Here is a 22,049-nt window from a genome sequence, read left to right on the forward strand (position 1 = left end):
CATCAGCATAAGAGATAATTTTTCGATGTAATGGTTGAACAAATATGTCATTTACATGCAAAATAAAAAGTAGCAGTCCCAGAACTGTGCATTGTGGAATACCGAAATTTGACATTTCTTGGTCGCTAGTCTTGTCATTGATTTTAACGTATTGTGGGCGATTTGTCAAATAATGACTTTCTATCCATTGAACGGCTTTATCGTTAATGTTATTAGATTTTAGTTTTTTAACAAGCTTTACGTGAGAGATACTATCAAATGCCTTTCTTAGGTCTATAAAAATTCCTGCGCATTTATTGCCTTCAGCAAGTGTCGAGTATATAAGTGATGTAACAACCACCTTGTGTGCCTTTTGTTTTTATGAAGCCGTATTGACTTCAGTGTAATATTTTATTTTCATCCAGAATATCTAACCTAACCTGACAATATTTGAAAATTTCCTACTACCACCACAGTAAGCTGAAAATTTGCTTGTGTTGTGATGGAGGACTTAAGCAGGCGAAGAATTGAACACACTACGCCTGAGTGGGACTCAAACGCGATGTCAACTCGGCCACCGACCGGTCAATTTTTTTTGCCATATTCAATATAAGAGATATCGGTCTATAATTTGAGACATTTTGTGAGTCACCAGTTTTAAAGATAGGCGATATGAGTGATTTTATATTTGTGAGAAATATATCTTTGGTCAGACTGAGTAAGGTGTAAGTGAGTACATTTTCATTGTTTTGAGTATTTTTACAGGAATATGGTCAAAACCTGGAGAAGAGCCGCCTCTCAAGTTTTCCATTGTATGGTGTATTTCGGATTCAGTAGTTTTTTTTAAAAACCGGATACGATAGTTCGGTCTATTAGTATAGTTTTGTCATAATATATTTTATTAAATTCATTTTCTAAAAATTAATTTGATTCCTATTCATAATATATAACTATATTACGGAAGTCAGTCAAGTTATGTTTCATTACCAAACTCTTGTAAATTATTTTTAAAACTTGATTGTGCCTTAATGTAATCATATTATTATTATTATTATTAATTCTGCTATTCTTATTAATGTTTATTATTGTCGGGGTGTAATAATAGTTTGGTAGGAGATAGGCGGGTGATTAATCATTTTGAATGGGTCTGTTAACACTATGCAGTCCGGCTGAATTTTTAAATTATTGATTTTAATAATGAACTCATCGAAATAGCGAAATATACTTCGAATATTCTGGTAGAGAACATCCTTTCCGGAGACCAGTTTGGCTTTAGAAGAGGTGTAGGAACCAGAGAAGCAATATTGTCGCTACGAATACTACTAGAAAAAAGAATAAAAAGAAACCAAAACACATTCATCGCATTCATAGACCTGGAGAAGGCTTTTGACAAAGTAGAATGGAAAAGACTCTTCGAGATTCTGAAGAGAATTAATATAAAATATAGAGATATACGAATAATCCAGGCGCTATACAAGAATGAGGCTGCTATAATTAGATGTGACAATGAAACAAAAGAAGCCAGTATAAGACAAGGGGTGAGACAGGGATGCTCTCTGTCACCTGTTCTATGTAATGCTTATATACAGAGTGCGATTGATGACTTGAGAGAGAGAATGAGTCACAGAAAAGGTGTAAAGATACACGGGCAAAAGGTGGATATGATAAGGTTTGCTGACGATATTGTTTTGGTTGCTGAAAGCGAAGAAGAACTGCAAGAGGCCTTAACAACCATGCAAAACATTCTTCAAAACAACTTCAACATGAAGATAAATAAAGACAAAACAAAGCTGCTGACTGCAGGCCGAACGCAACATCAGATGAGAGTAGAGATGGCAGGAGTTCCACTAAAGAACACCAAGGAGTTTGTCTACCTCGGGAGCAAAATAACATGGGACGGTCGGTCTAAGAGCGAGGTCGACAGCCGTATACATCAGGCTAGGCTTGCATTCAATAAAAGGTCGAAAATAATAGAATCGAATAATATAGACCTAAAACTGAGAATACTCCTCATCAAGACCTATGTATGGAGTATCTTGATGTACGGCTGCGAAACATGGTGCCTATCTGAAAGAGATAAACGGATACTAAAGGCTTTTGACATGTGGTCCTAAAGAAGACTGTTAGGAATTTCCTGGAGAGACCATATTACAAATGAGGAGGTTCTCCAAAGAATCGAAGGAGGAAGGCACCTGCTCAGGACCTTGTCCGAAAGGCGTGCAAGATGGATCGGCCATGTTATACGACAAGAAGGCCTCTTGCATGTCATAATGGAGGGTATGACCGAGGGGACCAACTCTAGGGGACGCCCATGCCGAGAGTACCTGGAGGACCTGCTGGTGGACGTGCGCTGCTCATCATATGCAGAAGTCAAAAAAGCCGCACAAGACAGGGAAGATTGGAAGAGGAGATTAGACGAAATTGCTGCAAACCAATCCCAAGATTGAAACCAGAGAGAGATTCTGGTGAATAAACCGTTAAAATTGGGGGGGGGGGGGGAAATCACAAGATGTATGATTAAATTCGTATTCCTGAATTTCGGAAATATTTTTTAATTGTTTTGAAACGAAATCATCCATTTTAAATTAGTATGGTTGATGGTTTTTTTGGGTAATATGAATTTATTCCGAATCGTTATCGATTTTTGGTTTAGCAATGTTTAATAAGTAATGTCTATTGGTGGTCTTCTGCGATGTTGCGATAATTTGATGCGCAGTACATATTTCTTATTTTTTTTTAATTTTATCTAGCCATTTATGTGCAGTATGGCCAAATCCTAGACAATGGTAGAATTGAATTAAAGGGTCGCAGTCTTCAACATATATCCTTAAGAATCCTCAGCTGACACGTTTTTTTTTATGTGGTAATTTTTTACAACATTCGGTACCACAATTATTTATTTATTTATTTATTTATTTATTTAGACGCCGTAAAAGGCTTTTACAATATACATGATTTATGTTATATTGTATGATTTGTTTCTTTCACCTGAAATATGTCCGGATTTTGATCTGTCATTATCTTATTGTCTTCATTTTGGAGTACAAGGTCTGTTAAGAAGTTTTCGTTTGTGTAATTTATTTGTATTCCTTTGAATATTATGCATGGTTTTTTTCATAGTATTTCTTCTTTTTTGTCTTTTTTGGATATTTTGTTAATTTTATTGTTCAGTTTGGTTGCATATTCCTTTTTAGGGGCATTTACCAATCGATTGTTAGTTATTTTTTCATGCTGTTTACTACGATTCCCAGAGTAGATATATTAATTTTATTCTGTATTGTTGCCTTGAGATGGTCTTGATTTAAGTTCGTATTTAATGGTGATATTATAATTGGGGAGTTTTTTTCGTCAGTCTCATTTCCTTGGTGAAAATTGGTTTTTAATGCTGATGCGTTGGTCACTTTTATTTTCTTTCAGTTTTGCCAGGTCTATCGCCATATGCGAAATATTTTCCATGATAGAATATATTTTCTTGGAGATTTCTATTTTAGTATCTTTCGTGATTCTTGTTGAGCTATCCTCGAATACCGATGTAATTTCGTTTTTTTTCTTCGTGGCTTTATTTATATACTCGCGTGGATTGACTTCTTCTTCCATGATTCTGCCACTGTTAATTATAGATAAAAATTATAATAAAGATTATAAAGAAAAAATACTGTTTCACTTCGGATCTCAACGTGTTAATGTAAGTTCTTTTATAAGATAGATGCCTACATATTATATAAATGTTGTTAATAGTGAATTTATCAGATAGTCATAAATTAACAATATAACAGGCCTTCGATAAATCAGTAAACTAAATAAATAACTTCTTTGTTTCTATTTTAGTAATTGGTACAGCTGCTACAATGGCGTTAAATAAATAAATGTTTACCTGTAAGTAAATAGGATAATGCGTTTTATTACATTATTACAGTTGCAAAAGCGTATAAAAGCGGGTGCATATTTATAGCGAGTATCAGAATCAATCATTCAAATCACAATGAAGTTCGCCAGTATCCTTTTCGTCGCCTTTGTGCTGATGGCTTCATTCATGGTAAGATATCCTAATATATATGTTCTGTTTTTTTTGGTTCCCATGGATGTATGATTGTTCCTTTCTTGTTCGTTTGGTGAAGAGTCGGTGCATGTCAAAGTTGTATGCCGAGGTTCTTGTTTTGGAGTTAAAAAATGAAAATTTAAATCATAAACCTTAAACATAGGTTTCACGGAATACGTTATTGCGTATGTGTGAATTTATTTCGTTTTATTCCCCACTATTCTGAACAAAATGTCATCTGTGTTCTTCCTTTGCCTTCTTCTGCCTTTTTCTGTACGACACAGTGAGTATTTTCAGGTTCAAGTTTTCCCTTCGGTAAACAAAGGAGTAACCATTTTCTTTTAAACTTTAGAGTCCCTAAAGTTTTGCGGGCCTGCACTATCCACACTTAATATGTGTCTGATATCTGTGTTACAGAATTAGTCCAATGAATGAGGCCATCTTCCTTTTTTTATTTACCCTTTTCATTCTAACTTTGCCGTCCTCTAAAGGTACAGTTTTGGGACCTCCACTAACAACGATCCTTCGATTTACAGAAGTTCGCGGACACAAACATTCTCGACGTCCATCATGTAATGATTAGTCCAACGAATCTTCATTCGCTTCTTCTATGTTTTTACCATTACGCTGTATTACAGTTTTTATTTGCCAAGAGTATATCTAGGTGGGAGAACCCTCTTCCAAAAAGCTATGGCGTCCCTTGTGGATTCCTTAATGGGACACGAAATAAGAAAAATTGTTTTATCAGCAGAGGATTGAACCAACGATGCCACACAGGAAACTAAACCCATTTGTTCACTCAGCTAACTGGTATCTGTTTGTACGTTTTTCAGGCCACATCAGCTCGTCTCAACAACAACAATGACAACAACAACAACAATAACAATAACAAAAACAACAAGAACAACAAGAACAATGACAACAACAACAACAACAACAAAAGGGGTGGTGGTATAAACAAGGGCTGGGTTAGAGGAAACTGAAAATAATAATCTCTTCAAATCCAACAATGAAATGAAACTTAAAGAAGAACACAAATAAACTCTCCTCTACAGAAATACTATTAATCAAAATTCCAACTGCTTCAAACTAATTATAAAAGATTCAACAGAAGTTCCTCTAGTCATCGAAACAGCTAAAAAAGAATGTTATCTAGCAACTCTGTGAAAAATGCTTTCATTATTATTTGAAAGTCTAGTGAAAGCTGTATTTTCTCAAAAATGTTTGGATAGGATTGTTATTTCCAAAATTTTAGAATGCAATAAATAAAATAAAATAAACGTGTTTTTTTGTTGTTGACGAATGGGACGATTTCAAAAGAAATTTTTGATTTTCCTTCTTTATTAGAAATCGCAATACTGTATGTGTACTATTTTATTTAAATCGATGTACTATAAATAAGAGTTGTTCAAAAAGTGTGATTTTCGCCTAATAATAATCAATTCGTCAAACATTCAGATTTCTGTCGTCTGTGATGTGAATTATTCATGAGTGAAATTATTCATATTCACTGAACTCAAATTTTCTCTGAATATAACAACAATTAATGAAACAAATGATAAAATGTGGGATGTGCAAGGTGCTTTTATGGGTGGAAGGGGGTGCATATGCTCACTGAGAAGTTTCTGGCAAAAAACCATAAACTTCTCTGTGCCTTTGTAGATATACAAAAAGCATACTACCGAGTCGAAAGAAAATAACTATCGAAGGTGTTGTCCAAGTATGGAGTGAAAACGAATCTCACACAGGCAATTGCGTCTCTGTATGAGGGAGGCGTTGCATGTGTTAGGGCAAACGGTCGTTTTACGGGTTGGTTTGAAATCATAAAAGGTATTTAACAATACTGCGTAATGTCACCCTGGTTGTTCAATCTATTTGTGGATAATTGTATGCAAGAATTGAAAGAGGTGGGACTGGGTGTGAATTTGAGTAATCTAAAAGTATGTTGCCTGTTGTATGCTGATGATGCGGTGCTGATTGCTAATAGAACGAAAGATCTATAGTCTCTTGTGTCTAGGATGAACGAATTATGTATGAAGAATGAGTTGTTGGTGATGGTGTTTGAAAGAGAGAGTACGAAAACATTGTGCAATATAGTTGTAAATGAAGAACACTTGGAGCAGGTGGAAGAGTTTGTGTTTTTAGGAAGTATGTTCTAGAGAGATGGGAAGGCTGACAGAGATATTGAAAGAAGAGTAAATGTAGGTAACTCTATTCATGGAGGAATGAACGCAGTTGGCGCTAGCAAAAATTGTCCAAATAAGCGAAGATAGCAGTCCACAATGGAGTGCTGGTACCTACCCTGATGTATGGAAGTGAGGCTTGGAACTGGTAGAGAAAGGATGAAAGTAGACTGAATGCTGTAGAAATGAGATCTCCGGGGCGTATGTGTGGTAAAACCATGTATAATCGTGTGAGAAATGTGGAGATCACCAAAGGGTGCAAGGCTGATGTAAGCGTAATGAGTAAGATCAATAGAAGGACGCTTAAATGGTTTGGGCATGTAGAGCGAATAAGCGAAGAAAATAGTGTAAGGAGAATATACGATGCAAATGTGAATGGTAGCAGAAGTTGGGGACGCCTGAGGAAGACACGGCATAACCAAGTGAATCAGATACTTGAGTCGGGCCATGTCAAGAGTCAGAATAATAGAAAAGTATGTATGAGACGATGTATGAATGTGAATGAGGCAAGGAGTGTGTGCCAAGACCGAGTTGTTTTGTCCACTCTGCCTACCGCTGCAGATAAACGGCGTGATGGTTAGTTAGTTAGTTAGACGGCCTCCGTGATCGAGGGGTAAGGCTCTCGACTAGCAATCCGAAGGTCGCAGGTTTAAATCCTGGCGTGCGCAAGTAAATTGTATTTAGATTCGAGTAGTTAGATACTCCCCCACCTTCCTCTTACGTCTCCTCCGATTCCCGACAACCTTCAGTCTCACAACATACCCAATTGAGGATTGGAATTGGGGATGCCATAGTCTCACTGGCTCCAGACTGTTGGGAGAAGTTGGGACTCTTCTCTGCGGTGTTCACACAAAAAAATATAATTTTAATAAGTGGAACAGCTTGTGTAATGGTTATTGTGCATAAGCTCCACGTAGGCGGCCATGAAGATAATAATTTCTCTCGGGACCTATGTCATCTTTCGGGAAGCTGAGTGGAGGGTTTTTTTATGTGAAAGAGAGGAAATTCTGGAAAGAAAAAGGTATCTGGAGGTCACTGCACACAGGAGTGAAGAAATTCTTAATCCATTCCATTCTCACTGCGATGAGAAGAAATGGGTTGTGAAAGTATGGCTGGAGAGGTCAAAGTATCTCCTTCAACCGTCATCGGCAGACGCATCCCCCGCCAAGACCTGAACAAACCTCACCCCATGATCCGGGCACCTAAACTAGGTCACCAAAAGTAGCGAACAACTTGGGGTCACTTAAGGTAGAGGTGTTTGTTATCCAATGGTTCCTGGGGCGGTAGTACCCATGCCCTCCCATGTTGTCCCGCCCTCGCCGTTGATATGTAGATATACTTTTGACCTCTCACTTCCTTATAATATCTTTCCTGAAACATGGAAACTAACAAACATTACACCTTTACACTTGCAAAAAGTCGGTAATCGACTATTATAGAGGTATTGGTGCCTTATCAGCACACGCAAAACTTTTAGAACCCCTGATTTATTCACAAATATTAATAATCGCCAATCACCTCCAACAAACCTTAAAGTATTTTACAAAGTTGATATCGGATTTTCGCTTTCGTGGACAGGTACGTTACGGACACCATCTTTCTCAGGAATACATAACCAACTCCGGCATTCCCCGGGGATCGAACCAATGACCCATATTCTTTCTTTTATTTATTAATGACATTGAAAAGACCATTAACCGCTCAAATTGTTGATATATTTAGTAAATCAATTTCGATATATAAGCATACCTTATTGAAGTTTCTTTCATCAAGAAGTGGAATATTTTAATAAAGGTATTTAATTTGATAACACAAAATAATTTTTTCAACTGAAACAGAAAAAAATATTTTGTATTATTTATGTTTTGTGCCTACATGCTGTGTAGATCAAGTTCATTTATATTGACTTTATTTTTTTGTAATTTTTTTTATTTTGTTGTTCACTATTTTCGTGTATAATTTCGTAAATATTTTTTTTAATATATATGCATGTAAAAAGCCTTAATAGGCGTGAAGTAAATAAATAAAAAAATAAATTAAATAAATAATTTAAATGTGCCATCTTTTCAGATGATATTATTCTTTTAAAATCTATTAAAAGTCACATCAAATGTATTTTTCTGGAGAATGATCTTTATTCTCTTGTCAAATGCTTGAAACTTAATTCAGTATTGTCACATCACATCACATCAAGATCCTAAGATAAATCCCTGATCCCCTACCACATTAATAAATATGTACATGCAAAAAATCAGATTACAGACCTTGGTATGATTTTAAAAACTAATCTCTCTTTCAAATCCCACATATCTGACAATATCTCAAACGCCAACAAAATACTTGGATTTGTTCTTCGTACTTAATGCAAGATCATTTACTAATGTAATCGTAATACGGAGAACATATGAGCACTTGTTCGCAGTATCCTGTAACACTGCTTTTTGGCTTGGGCCCTTTCTAAACAAAATTATATCCTAGAAATAGAAAAAGAACAAAAAAGATTTATGCGTTACCTGCAGACGAGAGAATACATGCTATCAATTCCTGTATCTAAACAAGAATGCTAGATTTCAACATCTTAGAAAAACATTTTTACGCAAACAAGTTTTTAAGTTAACTTCTGTAACTATACTTAATCCACCTATGTTAAGAGAGGTTAACTTATATATGCCTAACAATTGTAACAAGTATATTCTTGGGAGATCCCATGCACGTTTTATGCTCCGAAAGCTAAGACTTCTGCATATCAGTACGCGCCAATCAACAGAGTGACTACTGACCATCGATATTTTCAACGTTCAGTTCAACAAATGTATTTTGAAGTGCCATGTCACAAAATACTAAATCAGCCCCCTGGACCTTTTTACACTTTCGTGTAAAATAAATAATAATAATATTTGGATGATTTTTACAGCGCCGTTTTTGTGCAAAATCACCGCAAGGGCGCTGTAAAAGTATATAATACATTTCTAAAAATAAACTTGCTGATCCTCAGCGTAGCAGTAAGACAAGAGATCAAATGATTATTTTGGCGACATCATTTGTAAAAAGGATGAAGAGAAGTGGACCCAAAACGGATCCCTGGGGTACCCCTGAAGAGTGACAATTTATTTCCAACCCTCGCGGCTCAAACGTGTACCTCAAATTTGTAATCTTATATTATTGGTGCATCAGCGGTTTGTGGAGAACACGAATAAATGAATTAATATGATGTTGAGATATATAAAAATATGGTTATGAAGGTAACATTGATTATTATATTAATTCAAAAAGATTTGTTGCGTGTTCTGTTTGATTAGCTTGTAGAAGTCATAAATCAAGAAATGGTAAATATTAATTAATTATTGCATTTATGGCGTTTAAAGAAACTTTTTTTTGTTTACACGGCTGTTCGAGTTACATTAAATTTTTAGCAATTTTTTTCTTTATTGAATAATTAATAAATTTACGGAATATAATCATTTATGTTAACTAAAATAATTCATAATATTAGTTTTCACCCTTTTGATTTTTTTTAAATGTTTCTCTTCTATAGAAGCTGGCGCTTGTGTTTAAAAGAGTGGTGAGCATTAATATGAAGAATATAGTGTTCGTAATTATGATTTAAGGAAATATGAATATTAAAAAAAGTGTAAAAAACAAATTAAAATTTATAATTAATTAAGAAGATAATTTCATCATTTTGGTATTTTTACATGAAACTTCTCTTTAAGGCAATGCACTACGTCGTGTAATATTTTAAATTGAGCCGCCATCAATAACAACCCTTGCGTAGATGGCGATAAGGTTTAAATTCCCGCTTAACACCATCCGCCTATTTTGATTTATGCAAGAAAAAAACGTGGCCAAAATGTGCCTTTTATTTTATTTTGTAGATGTTCAGGCATATATATTTTATTTTTTTCGATAATTTTATAAATAACTTAATTTGCCACATATATAATAAAATCATAACCGAAAATGGGTTCGTAAGTAGGAGATTTTGAACTTTAAAGCAGTTTTCATAGGTCTTATACATTATTTTTTTCTGGGCTTATAAAAAGACTTATCTAAAAAATACTCGATTATTTCAAAGGCCAGGATGGATTCTACTCGCAGTATTTAATTAGAGCATCTGAAACATCTCTAGGCGACCAAATTTTCAAACCAAAAACACATGATTTTGCATTACTACGTATGGCATCGCCTTAATCGATTTCAGTAAGTTTTTATCGTTTTCGATTTTTTCCCTAGATATATGTAATGATGTTGAGCAAAAGAGGTGTTACATTTTCGTGTTGGAAATATATGTTTTTGACGAGTACGACTTTCAGTTGTGTTGTGATTTTGTTTTGTATTTTATCATTTGAATTTTTATGTTGTTTTGGACGAGATCATTAAATTTTAACACTAAAAATTCTTCAAATATTAGGTGTGTTGGACAATCTCTTAGTTTTTTTCAATATTGTTTTTATAATTAGACGTTGTAAAATTTCAACAGGGAGTAGATTTGTTTTGTATGCAGCTGACTACAGCGTATTAAAAATTTGATTATACTATAGCGTGGTAGACCGATGTTAAATTTACCAATGAGAGATTATTTCGAATTTTCAAAAATATATAAATCAATTTCCTTATTTTGTTGACAATTATTATTTTTTTATCAAAATTCAGTTAAATTAATGAAATATTTTTACAACACTTCAAAAATTTCATAGTTTTGTTTCTTACTTTCAGACTTCAATGGTGTTCTAGGCCATAAATTCAAATTATGGAGGAAGGAAGGTAAATTATATTTAAATTTTGTTTAAATTGGAAAATTTCAAAATTATATGGAAGATTGGAGCCTTAGTCGAATTCAGACTTAGAAGAGATGAGATGTTAAATAGAGGGGAAGTAATTTTAGATAAGGCTTGATAGAACAGCCAAAAAATTGGTGACACTTTAAAAATTCTGTTCATTTTGAAGAACCCGTTAATTTTAAATTTGAGTACCTTAAATAAATATATGTTGTGATTATCGCACAAGAGTCTCAACTGCTCCTAACAATCTGAAGGCAGTTTGACTATGGAACCCTTAAATGGGGTAATATGTGAAAGCAAGCGGAGTGGGAAAGGAAAGGAGATGGAGAGGGGAAAGTCGGGAAGTACCTGACTATAAAAATCTGGTCCCCAAACATGGCTAAAGCCATTTCAAGCAACGTTTTGATTACTTTGCTACCGAGAGTACACTCCACACCCTACTCAATCTAAAACAATTAACAAAATAAGATTTGTTTGCTCAAGCTGGGATTTGAACCTGTGACCTCCGGATTCATAGACGAAAGCCATACCGATCGACCACGGAGGCAACCATAGACCAAATATACCAACGTTTCAGACAGCGTTATAGAATTCATCATCAAGGCAGATGTGTAGATTGTGGCGAACTGTGCGTTTATACAGGACGTATGCAGAAGTTATCACGTGATAATGATTAGTTAAATCAGTGTGGTTTTCGGGTTTTAGTTTAGTTAACACACCATGATAAATCAAAAATTATTCACAATAGTAATTCCGGTCGAGAAAATGTCACGCAGTATTATTTTGCTTCAGTTATAATTTTTTGCAATAAATTTCGTTTGTATAATCTGAAAATAAAAAAAATGTGGAAACAAAAACTACACTGTTAGTCACTAGAAATCAAATAACAAATAATTGATTCTCACCGCGCAAACAGCAGGTGAAAACAACAAAAAAACGCAGCTGTGTAAATTGAAAATATTTATAAGGGATTGGATTCATTCAATTCTCTTAGGGTTATGTGAAACACTTGAATAATTTTGAAATTTTCTTAACCATCCAAATATTATTAAAAATAATTGTGTCTAGCAGTCCACAATGGAGTGTAATACCAAAATGATTGTGTCTAGCAGTCCACAATGAAGTGTAATACTAATAATAATTGTGTCTTGCAGTCCACAATGGAGTGTAATACCGATAATGATTATGTCTAGCAGTCTTCAATGGAGTGTGATACCAATGACGATGTACGTCAATGACTCAGGGGAAAATGAAAATAGACAGGATGCTGTAGAAATGAGATCATTGAGGCATATTTTTGGTAAAATCACTTGGGCTTCATGTGACCATCAGGGCTCAAATCAAAAAATAATAATTTTAAATGCATAAACATGAAATAATAAACTCTTTGTGGAATGCCACAGTGGACAATTCATGGACCTACGCTATTCTAAATATATTAAAATGTAGACGCTGTTTAACTAACTATCAGAAAAGATGAAAATAAACTGTTTGCCATAGAAATAAGATCCCTGAGGCATATTTGTAGTAAAACCTCTGTTGGTCACATGAAGTGACCAAACAGTCCACAATGGGACGAGCTCAAATCAAATAAAGAATATTTTTAATGAATAAACATGAAATAAGATACTCTTTGTGGAATGCCACAGGGAACGACTTTTTGACCAACGCTATTTAAAATATATTGAAATGAAGGCGCTGTATAACTATGAGAAAAGATGAAAGTAGACTGTATGCTATAGAAATGTATATATGCTATAGTATGTGAGTTAAACCGTATAGTATTACCGTTCTTTAAATGTAAAGATCCGGAAAAATACAAGGAGTAAGATCGACGATGGGACATAAATGGTTTTGAAATGTGGAGCAAGGAAAGGAGGGCCATCATAATATAATATTGCACAGAAGTAAATGATAGATAGTCCGGGAAGTCTATTTGTATTTTTAAATCTGGAAAAGTCTTTCATTTACTTTCAAGAAAGGTATTTTATTTTAAAAAACGATCAAAACCAGCAAATTTATCTAAAATCAAATTTAATATATTCTGACAGTTCTATTATGAGAAAAGTGCATTGCAAAATGTCATAGGCTTTAGGGGTATTTATATATTTCGTGTTACAAAAACTACAAATTCTGCTCACTACAATTGAGCAGAAGTCGTGTGCAAAATTTTTGTATAGTAATATTTTTTATTAAGCGCACAGCCCTGTCATTCATTATTTCATATTTATATTATTGACATCTGAATGTGGTTATAAAAGAAGTCAAAACATCTGCACCACATTGCAAAACATTTTTGTCTTCGACTGACTTTCAAAAATACCAAAATGAAGTTCTGCAACATATTTTTCGTTTGCTTCATGATCTTTGCCGCATTCATGGTAAGACATATTTTATTTGAAAATAAACACGTTTTTAAATCATTTTTATCATATTGTTCATGTTAAACCATTCATAGACGTACCGTGTTCATCGCTCATTCCACGAAAATTTGGGTAGGGTTTATTCGTGTACATTTATTTAGTTGTGTTACACAGAGCCATTAACAACTTGATTGTCAGCCCTGCCATAGTCACCACTATCAAATTCTATGTGCCGAATATATACACAAGACAAAATGTAACATTATTCTGCAATACATACACAACTCAGCCACACTCACTAACCAATAGAATTCATGATCTGGGCAACAAGTTTGGGGGTACTATTGATTTATTTACTGACTCCATTTATAGAACTTAGTTTAATCTATGTCAGCACTTCGTTGAATCCTACAAATTCTAGTAGCGTTGGTATTTAGTTTTAGTAATTTGTCTTACATGTAGTATTCTTTCAGTTTCTTTTTGTTACTGTTACATGTTTTACTAATATTGTTTCATCTTCAGTTTATCAGTTGGCTCACTAGGTATATTTTGTTCTTATAATCCATGTTAAAGTCCAGCTGGTCGCAAAACTAAATAAAACATAAGAAACAAAATGTGAATATGTTCTACGGGGTTTTCTCTTAAACACTATTAATCAATAAAACTTCGGCTACAAGCAAACACTTGGACTTTTACCGTGTTAGATTGACAATGCCTCTAATCTCTGAATAATCACTCCCCAAAGTTTCACAGTATGAGCGTGGAATACGGTGTATACGTAAAAAATGGCAACCAGACAACCCAACACTGTGACAAATCAACACACCTTTGAAAAGCGATATGAATCCATGAAAGTTGTGAAAAAACTGGGTTAAACAGGTCAAATGAATCACGTTAGGTTAGGTTTGCTAGATTAGTTTTTTTGACTTTACATCACTTTTAAAAAGGGTATTTAACCGTCATTGAACAACGATTTTTTTAAATACATCTTTTTGTAAATGCCTTTTTATGTTCCTGAATGAAGTGGAATCTTAGAAGTGAAAATTAACCCACTTCGCAACATCCGATAGAGCTGTAATTCGCTGACACTAAATACCCGCTGTCGATGATAATGCAGTCTATCAACTTTTGGTGACAGTCACCCATACAGGTGGTAATATTATGTTTTAAAAGACAATTTTAAAAATTCACTGCAATTAAAAGCCGGTTTCTTTGGAGGTAGGTTTAATCCTAAGCTTAACCTAAAAATATAGTATATTTAATTATGGAAGACAATATTAGCGATTCTTAAACGAAATTTTCAAACAGAAAAGATACAGTCATATCAAGAACTTGAACACAGGACTCTTGTCTCAATTTTTCGTTTGAGGAATTGCTGAAATTGTCTTCAATAACTAAATATTACAATTTGAGGTTTTACTCAAAGATATTAATTTTTTTTATTTGTATAAATTTGATATTATTTTTCTCCATAAAGGTGAATTCCTGCTTTTGCAACAAGAATCCGGTTATTTCAAATAGTTTGGAAGATACCCAGTCTCTCGTTTCCGGAATGAACAAATTTCATCACAATAATAATATAATATGCAGAATAATTTAATAATCAATGTAAGTAAGTCTAAAGTCATGGTGTTTGTAAGAGAGAGTACGAAAACAGTGTGTCTAATAGTAACTTGTGATAGATTGAGATAGACAAATATGGTAAAGGTTTAAAGCGCAGTCCATTTTGAACTTTTCTGCGCCGAAAATTGACAAAATCTGTCATCTATGGTCAGTTAGCGATATTTGCGAGCACGATCAACGATTGATAAGAAATATTTCGACCGACGCCCGACGATTGACAAATTTTAGCGTGGCCTCCATAATTATCAGATAAGCTTCGGTTAACTGTCAATATACACATTTTTTAATAATGTCTATCGTTATGCAAAATAACTGGCTTATCAACAAACGAAGTTGAAAACTAACGAAACTCTTAGAAATGAAAGGATTAGTACACTAGAATTGGTTCGGACTTACAGAAAAGAAAAATTTTCAACAAGTTTGAAGAAAGGCCTTATTAATATTTGGCTAATTTATATAGCGCCGTTTTCGTGAGAAATCACCTCAAGGGCGCTGATGACTCCATTTTAAATTTTAAAAATTAAATTCGGACTCGCAATGCATATTAAGATTAGTATTTCGATTTAAATTGCCAATCAAAATAAGTCTATGCTCGGAAAATCGGTTAAAAATCATCGGTAATCATAGTCGCACTTTTAAACAAGAATTTATTTTATAAAAATTTTAATGATATTGACATATTTTCGTGTAATTCAAGAATATTTTAAATTTAAATTCCAGCTAACATTGAATAATTTATAATTTTTAATAAGATACTGCAAGTTATCATGTTGTTGTTATGAATCCTGTTCAGCTGGATGCCATTTATTTTATAAACATTTGTTCAGTTTAGGTGTAGGTATATATGGAACACATGGAACTTATCCCAGGTTCATGCACCATATCGATTTACTTGAGGAAACTAATTCTGTGAGTCTGAAAACTAGGCGGAAAGCAAGTCTAGCCATTATATCTTTCAAAATTTGGAACAATTTTATTGATAGCCCATTCCTCTTGGGATGCTATGATTTATATGTACCAGACCACTACAGCCGAAGTCGATACCATGACTTATTCAGAGTACCAAAAGGCAAAACCGACGTCCTGGCAAAGCATAGCATGACGAGGGGAGTGGTGCTGTTGAACGAACTAGCAAAGAATTTGGATGTAAATGACTATTCTCTAAATGACCTAAAACAATTATTGAAGAGTCACTTACCCAAATGCTGATATGATGTAAAATTTTACTGCAACTGGAATGAATGTTCTGTTGTACAATAAAAAATAAATAAAAAATATTAGTGATTATTGATGTTGGTATTGAAGGAAAGACAATTTGTTTTTATGTATTATCATTTATTTACGTTCTTGTTTTATTATTTATCTAATACTTACAATTTTGAATTTGATGTTTATGTGAAAATTTGTAAATAGTTTTTATTTATATTGTTTATAAGTTTATTACTTAAAGATGTACAAAAAATTACGGTTTTCCAAAATAATCAATAGGTACTCTGCAATGGAATGAGAAACGGAGTCTAAATAATGTAATTTTTTAAACATTAACGACGTGCATCTCATAATAAAAAGTTTTTTTTTTTATATTAACTCCACACAGGAGGCCCTGAAGAAAATAATTTCCCTCGGAGCCTATGTCATCTTTGGGGATGCTGTGTGGAGGGTCTTTTTGTGGAGAGGAAGGAGTTAACATTGGTCTTGAAGAGTCCCTGTTGTAGGAAGGAGGAAACACAGAGGCCGGCAGTTCGTTCCACAGCCGAGCTGTTGAACTTAAGAACGAATCGTAGAAGCGACCCGTTCTCATGTGACAAATGTCAACCGTGTACAAATGTTGGGCGCGCGTTTGGCGTGTATCCCGACTACGCACCGGTGCCGAAGGGATCAATGACGCTAGTTCCTCAGAGCATCTTCCATTGTAATACCGATAGAACAAGGACAGCATACCTACCTGACGCCTGTGCTCTAAAGATTGCAGTCCGTTTGTTAAGATTGGGGAATCTATCAAACGGACCGCCCGTTTTTGCACAGAGTCAAGGGTGTTTTTCAAGTATTTAGGGGCTCCGGACCAGAGATGGCTGCCAAATTCGACAGTAGGGCGCACTTGCGATTTGTACAGGGTCAGCAGTTGTGAACTATTAAAGTATCTGCGGGCCCTGTACAGTACGCCCAGCTTCTGAGAGGCCAACTTTACTCTGGCTTCGATGGAGCCCCCGTACCTGAGCTGGTCACTTATAGTTACACCAAGCATATCAATGGAAGAGAAATGAAGTGAATAATAAAAAAAGTCGGGGACGCCCGAGGAAAACATGACACAGTGAAATTAATAGAATATGTGGTAAATTGTGGATATGATATATCCATAGGTAGAGAGAATGTATGAGGTGGAAGTAAAATGGTAGAGTGAGTCGAGAACAACCGTAATCTTTTATTAAAATTCTTTACAATAATACTATTTATATCTATTTAAATGCACCTTGTTTTTCAATACACTAGGATTAAAAACCTCAAAAACTTACTCCAAACCATTCATAACCCCGAGTAACTCCGGGTACACATCAGCTAGTCCATAATAAAATTGAATAATTATTTTCTTATTATCTTTTATTTTTCGCAGAGTTTGGCAGTAGCCCAGTCTGGGGAAGACGATACACCAGCTGCAGCAGATGAGCTCGGTGACTTGGACTTGGCTGAACTAGTTGATGACGGTCCATCAGTCGGCCAGTGGTAAATGTCGAACTACCACTATGTTTGTTGGTCATGAATAAATTTTCACAATTTAGAATTCTAGTGTTTTTTTTAACCCTCTCGCACCGGAAGGGGTAATTTTTATACCCCCAAATTCATATAAAAAATGAAATCCTGCAGCACAAACACACTAACTACACGAGTAAAAGAAATTAAATCTCCGTTTAAAATTTGTAGTTAATTATTTATTTATTTTCTAACGGACCTTGTTCAATTACAAAACATTATATATTACACGACGTTATTGCAACGAGAAATGCTGCAATACGGGATAATTAAAAAATGTAATAATGTCAAGTCAAGACAGGAACAAGGTTTTGATGGAGTTTACGACTTCTGCCACCTCATCCTTTCCTGGGGTTGTTGATGTGGTATTTGACGACAATGTCCTGCCAGATTTGGCGATCTCCCGGGATCCTAGATTTTTTGAAGTGTTTCTTGATTTTAGTATACAAGGAAACCTGCTTAGGAGTACATTGTCCACAACGGTCATTAACGGCCATCGGAAGTATATCTGCAAAACAACAATTAATATTACGTTAACATTTCAATACATCTAGACAAGAAAATGTGGCAAGGAACAATTACTCTTATGTTAACAGTAAAATAGATATAGTTGACTGGAATCCCGGTACGACAAACCCTACGTTATCGGGTATACAGATGAAGCTACTTTGTAGTGAGAATGGACCTTTAGGAAACGAAGGAAAAGAAGAAAAAAAAGATAAGAAAATACAAAAAAAGAAATGTAAGTAGAAATACATGAGGAGGGAAAGAAAAATCTTTTAAAATAAAAATGTACATTTCTACCTTAAAAAGGAAAATAGAAAGAAAAAGAAGATGAATAATAATAATAATAAAAAAATAAAATAAACAAATACAAATCAAAAGAAATTAAGAACTAAAAAATAGAAATAGAGAAGGAAAAGCGAAAAGAAACCCTTTTTTCAAATTATAGTGCTACATAAAAAAGGAAAAATAAGTAGAGTTAGATGAATAAGAAAAAGTTGGTAAAAGAAATGGCAGTAGATAGAAAAAGAGACAAAAATAAAAAGGAACAACTAAGAGATCAAACCTTCCTCCCGAGGGACTGGAGTGAACACCGCTAAGACCCAAGTGAAATCCTAATTGGATTTTTTAAATATATTATCATTTTTTATTGTTCTTTATCTCTATCCTGTTAAACTACAACTAAGCAGTTTGTCAACAGGATGTATAGGTTCAATTACAATGTAAATATGTATACTAATATTATTACTTATTATAAATAATATACATAACACTGTTGCATTTTATTATTGGCACACATAATCTAAAGTAACACTAAATTTACATGCCAATAAATAAATAAACTATTGATTGATGGTGAAGATTAGTTTGAAGTATTTCTACTTAAAGGCCATGTTTTCAGCATATATCTGAATCTGTTACTTGGCAACATGTTGTACATTTTGAGCATATTATATTCTAGGGTTTGCTGTCCGTATTTATTGTTATATTTTGTAACAAGCCGCCTTCATTCTTTGTGAACCTAGCGTAGTGTTCATGTTCCAATTTATTTTTATATTCAGACTCAGATATATATCCTGAATCATATTTTGTCCCATTAGTTTTGATACAATAATGAATTTTGTACTGATTGTGGGTAATTTGAGTTAGTTTTACATGAATGTCCCCAAATGGTTATTCCATATCGTAGAGTTGATTCTGTGATTGATAGGTAAATGTTTTATATAATATATTCACATGGAAGAAACACTTTATATAATTTACCCACAATCGATAGCACCGACATTTATTTCATATATTTACTGGTGTATTTTTTTAAATATAATAAAACCATTTCTGAAAAATGAGTGTGTGCATAAGTGCCACAAAAGGTCAAATGCATTGACATCGACAATGAATCTATCTGCCAAGTTTCGTATTCATATAGTTTCATGTTTCATATATCTCGATCGGTTGTCGGGAAGTGAGTTAAATATATGTTTTTTAAATCAACCTGTAAAATAAACTATGTTTGTTTACTTTAACATCTATTTTGAAATGTCTTATAGAATGTTTAAACCTTACCAACTCTAGATAACATACCAACTGTGCGTAATCCGGATTGGATAGGACCAGAGATGTGCTTTATTTCAAATGGAAGTGCAAAATGCAAAATGGGTAATTTCCATTTTGCATTTTAAATGCTTTTCTAAAAACCATTTTGCATTTTAAATACTTTTCTAAAAACCATTTTGCATTTTGCATTTTAAATGCTTTTCTCAATGCATTTTCCATTTTAAATGCTTTTTTGCAACATTCTTCCTACTATCTCCACTCATCTTTTTTTCATAAGCCCCAAATATCAGTCGGTCCTCAACCTCGCTATGAGAGATAATTTACATTTGTCAAGTTGCTCCCTGGTAGGAGCCCTGGCAATTGATTTAAAAAAAATACTGAACATGGGGCCATGACGCTGTAATATTAAATGTTAGATAGCAGTTTCTATGTTTTTACGTTGGCAAAATTAGTCCCGCGCAAATTTTTTGTGGTTTCATAATCTGTAGTCACATGAAATAAAATGTTTTTGAATTTACCATCATGTAATATGTTTGTTCTACATTGATGTCCATTATTAAATGACAAAATTGTTTAAAATTTCTATAATTATTTTGATTGTTTGACCTGAGAAACCATTTTGCATTTTCAATGCATTTTGAAAATAGGTATTTTGCATTTTGCATTTGAAATGCTTTTCTAAAAACCATTTTGAATTTTGCATTTTCAAATGGAAAAGTTTTGACCCATTTCCATTTTGTATTTCAAATGGTTTTGGGTACCCATTTTGCACATCTCTGGATAGGACATTGTAATGTCATCGAATTTCATAATATATGTCCACTCGCGTGTGCATGACTGCCACCGTTAAATAGAATGTATTGTCATCAATAGTGAGTTTATCTGTCGAGTATCGGCTCGGTCAGATGTCGGGAAGAGGGTTAATTCCCATTTCCAAGATTCAACTTCATTCAAGAAAACAAAAGTTCGATTGAAAAAGATGTATTCTAAAAGATCGTGGTTCCATGATAATTTAATATTCCTTTAAAAACTGATGAAAAGTCAATCAATAATAGCGATGAAAAAACTGTTTTCTAAAAGTTCAAATCCAAAATTCAAATATTTTGTTTTAAAAAAGATACAGAAGACAATTTTCATTTAAATAGATTTTAAAAATTCGTTGTTGTTGCTTACCTTTTAAGGTTTGCCCTTCAGGCGAGCAGGCACCACGATCCATCAAGCATTCCACAAACGCATCGCGCAGGGGGCGGTTGTTCAGGATTCCCATGACATCGATATCGTTGTAGCTGGCTGGGTACTCTTTGTAACCTTTACCCGCTGACAAAGTTATGAGTGCCACCAGGAAGAAACTACTTAGAAGCAGATGAAAATTCATTGTATCTGAAAAATGGGAAAAAACATGATTTTAGTCATAGACATATGAATATTAGTAGACCTGCCCTAAGTGATTAAAAGTGTATTATCCCCACTCCCCATACCGGTTCCATTGGAGCCGGCTGTGCTCGCGTATGGCCTCAAGTGAAATTTGAAAACGTGACGTCATCATTCTTGTGCGAACTATGGTCGAGGCATCATCGGTTCATTTTACGAAATAACACGGCAAAATGTTGACTTGTACTATGAAAACTTGTAAAAATAGATGTGAAAAAGAGAATAAACCCAATTGTCGTATTACATTTCATATAAAAGCATTATTTTACTTTATTTTAAGCATATTCACATCGTATAATATGAATCAGTTGTTACTATCACATCGAGAAGCGTCTGGACGCGAAACATAAAGCTGGTTGGTTGCTGGGAAGTAAATTATGAACATTTATAAAAGTGTCTTAACTAAATACTTAAACGAAATATTCGACTCTGAAAATAGAACCGAATTTTTTTGCCGAATTTGGACTTCGCAAATTTGTTCATAACGTGGCGAGTAATTTGCGCTCCCATGTAAAAATGTCTATTCATTCAAAAGCAGATTTTACTTTTAAGAAGTAAATGGTGATATTATAATGCGAGATGCCTATTTTCTGTCAGATTGATTTATTGACGAATCACAGTCAGCTTCACTCCCTTCGTTCTTCAACAGTTGATTTTACCCCTCGCCATTATCTTCTCGTCTATTAATTCCTATGTCTGTGATTTTAGTTTATTTTTAGAGCTGTATTGTAGATAGAAAAAGCGTGTTTTTTATTGTCACGGGTGACGTCTTTAGAATAAAGGTATATTAAACGCACGCGTATTCGAATGCAATGCAACGTTGTGTCAAAATGACGTTAACAAT

General features: G+C 34.1%; 1 protein-coding gene and 2 long non-coding RNA genes across 3 annotated transcripts; 2 read left to right on the top strand and 1 right to left on the bottom strand.

Moving 5' to 3' along the window:
* Positions 1 to 3,863: 3,863 nt before the first annotated feature.
* Positions 3,864 to 5,298, top strand: LOC149415932 (uncharacterized). The gene is made up of 2 exons (XR_016303608.1): positions 3,864 to 4,015; positions 4,852 to 5,298. It is a non-coding gene; the product is annotated as an uncharacterized LOC149415932 (long non-coding RNA).
* A 7,913-nt stretch (positions 5,299 to 13,211) lies between these two features.
* LOC149415933 (uncharacterized) lies at positions 13,212 to 17,747 on the top strand. Its single transcript, XR_016303500.1, has 2 exons — positions 13,212 to 13,363; positions 17,580 to 17,747. It is a non-coding gene; the product is annotated as an uncharacterized LOC149415933 (long non-coding RNA).
* A 126-nt stretch (positions 17,748 to 17,873) lies between these two features.
* Positions 17,874 to 21,191, bottom strand: LOC149415934 (allergen Tha p 1-like). Its single transcript, XM_089641510.1, has 2 exons — positions 20,948 to 21,191; positions 17,874 to 18,224 (listed from the first exon to the last, which is right to left on the bottom strand). Exons 1-2 carry the CDS (start codon positions 21,147 to 21,149, stop codon positions 18,055 to 18,057), a joined length of 372 nt encoding a protein of 123 aa, XP_089497636.1. The 5' UTR covers positions 21,150 to 21,191; the 3' UTR covers positions 17,874 to 18,054.
* Between the last annotated feature and the right edge of the window lie 858 nt (positions 21,192 to 22,049).

The sequence above is a fragment of the Hesperophylax consimilis genome, chromosome 17 (genome assembly GCF_061612785.1).
Source record: "Hesperophylax consimilis isolate HC1 chromosome 17, BYU_Hcon_1.0, whole genome shotgun sequence".
Classification (NCBI taxonomy): Eukaryota; Metazoa; Arthropoda; class Insecta; order Trichoptera; family Limnephilidae; genus Hesperophylax; species Hesperophylax consimilis.

What these genes read in the sequence shown, in the direction of transcription:
- LOC149415934 (XM_089641510.1), bottom strand. Translation starts at nt 21,149, where the DNA reads ATGAATTTTCATCTGCTTCTAAGTAGTTTCTTCCTGGTGGCACTCATA. An exon ending in TGAAGGGCAAACCTTAAAAG is followed by an intron (nt 18,225 to 20,947) that starts GTAAGCAACAAC and finishes GTTGTTTTGCAG; the next exon opens with ATATACTTCCGATGGCCGTT.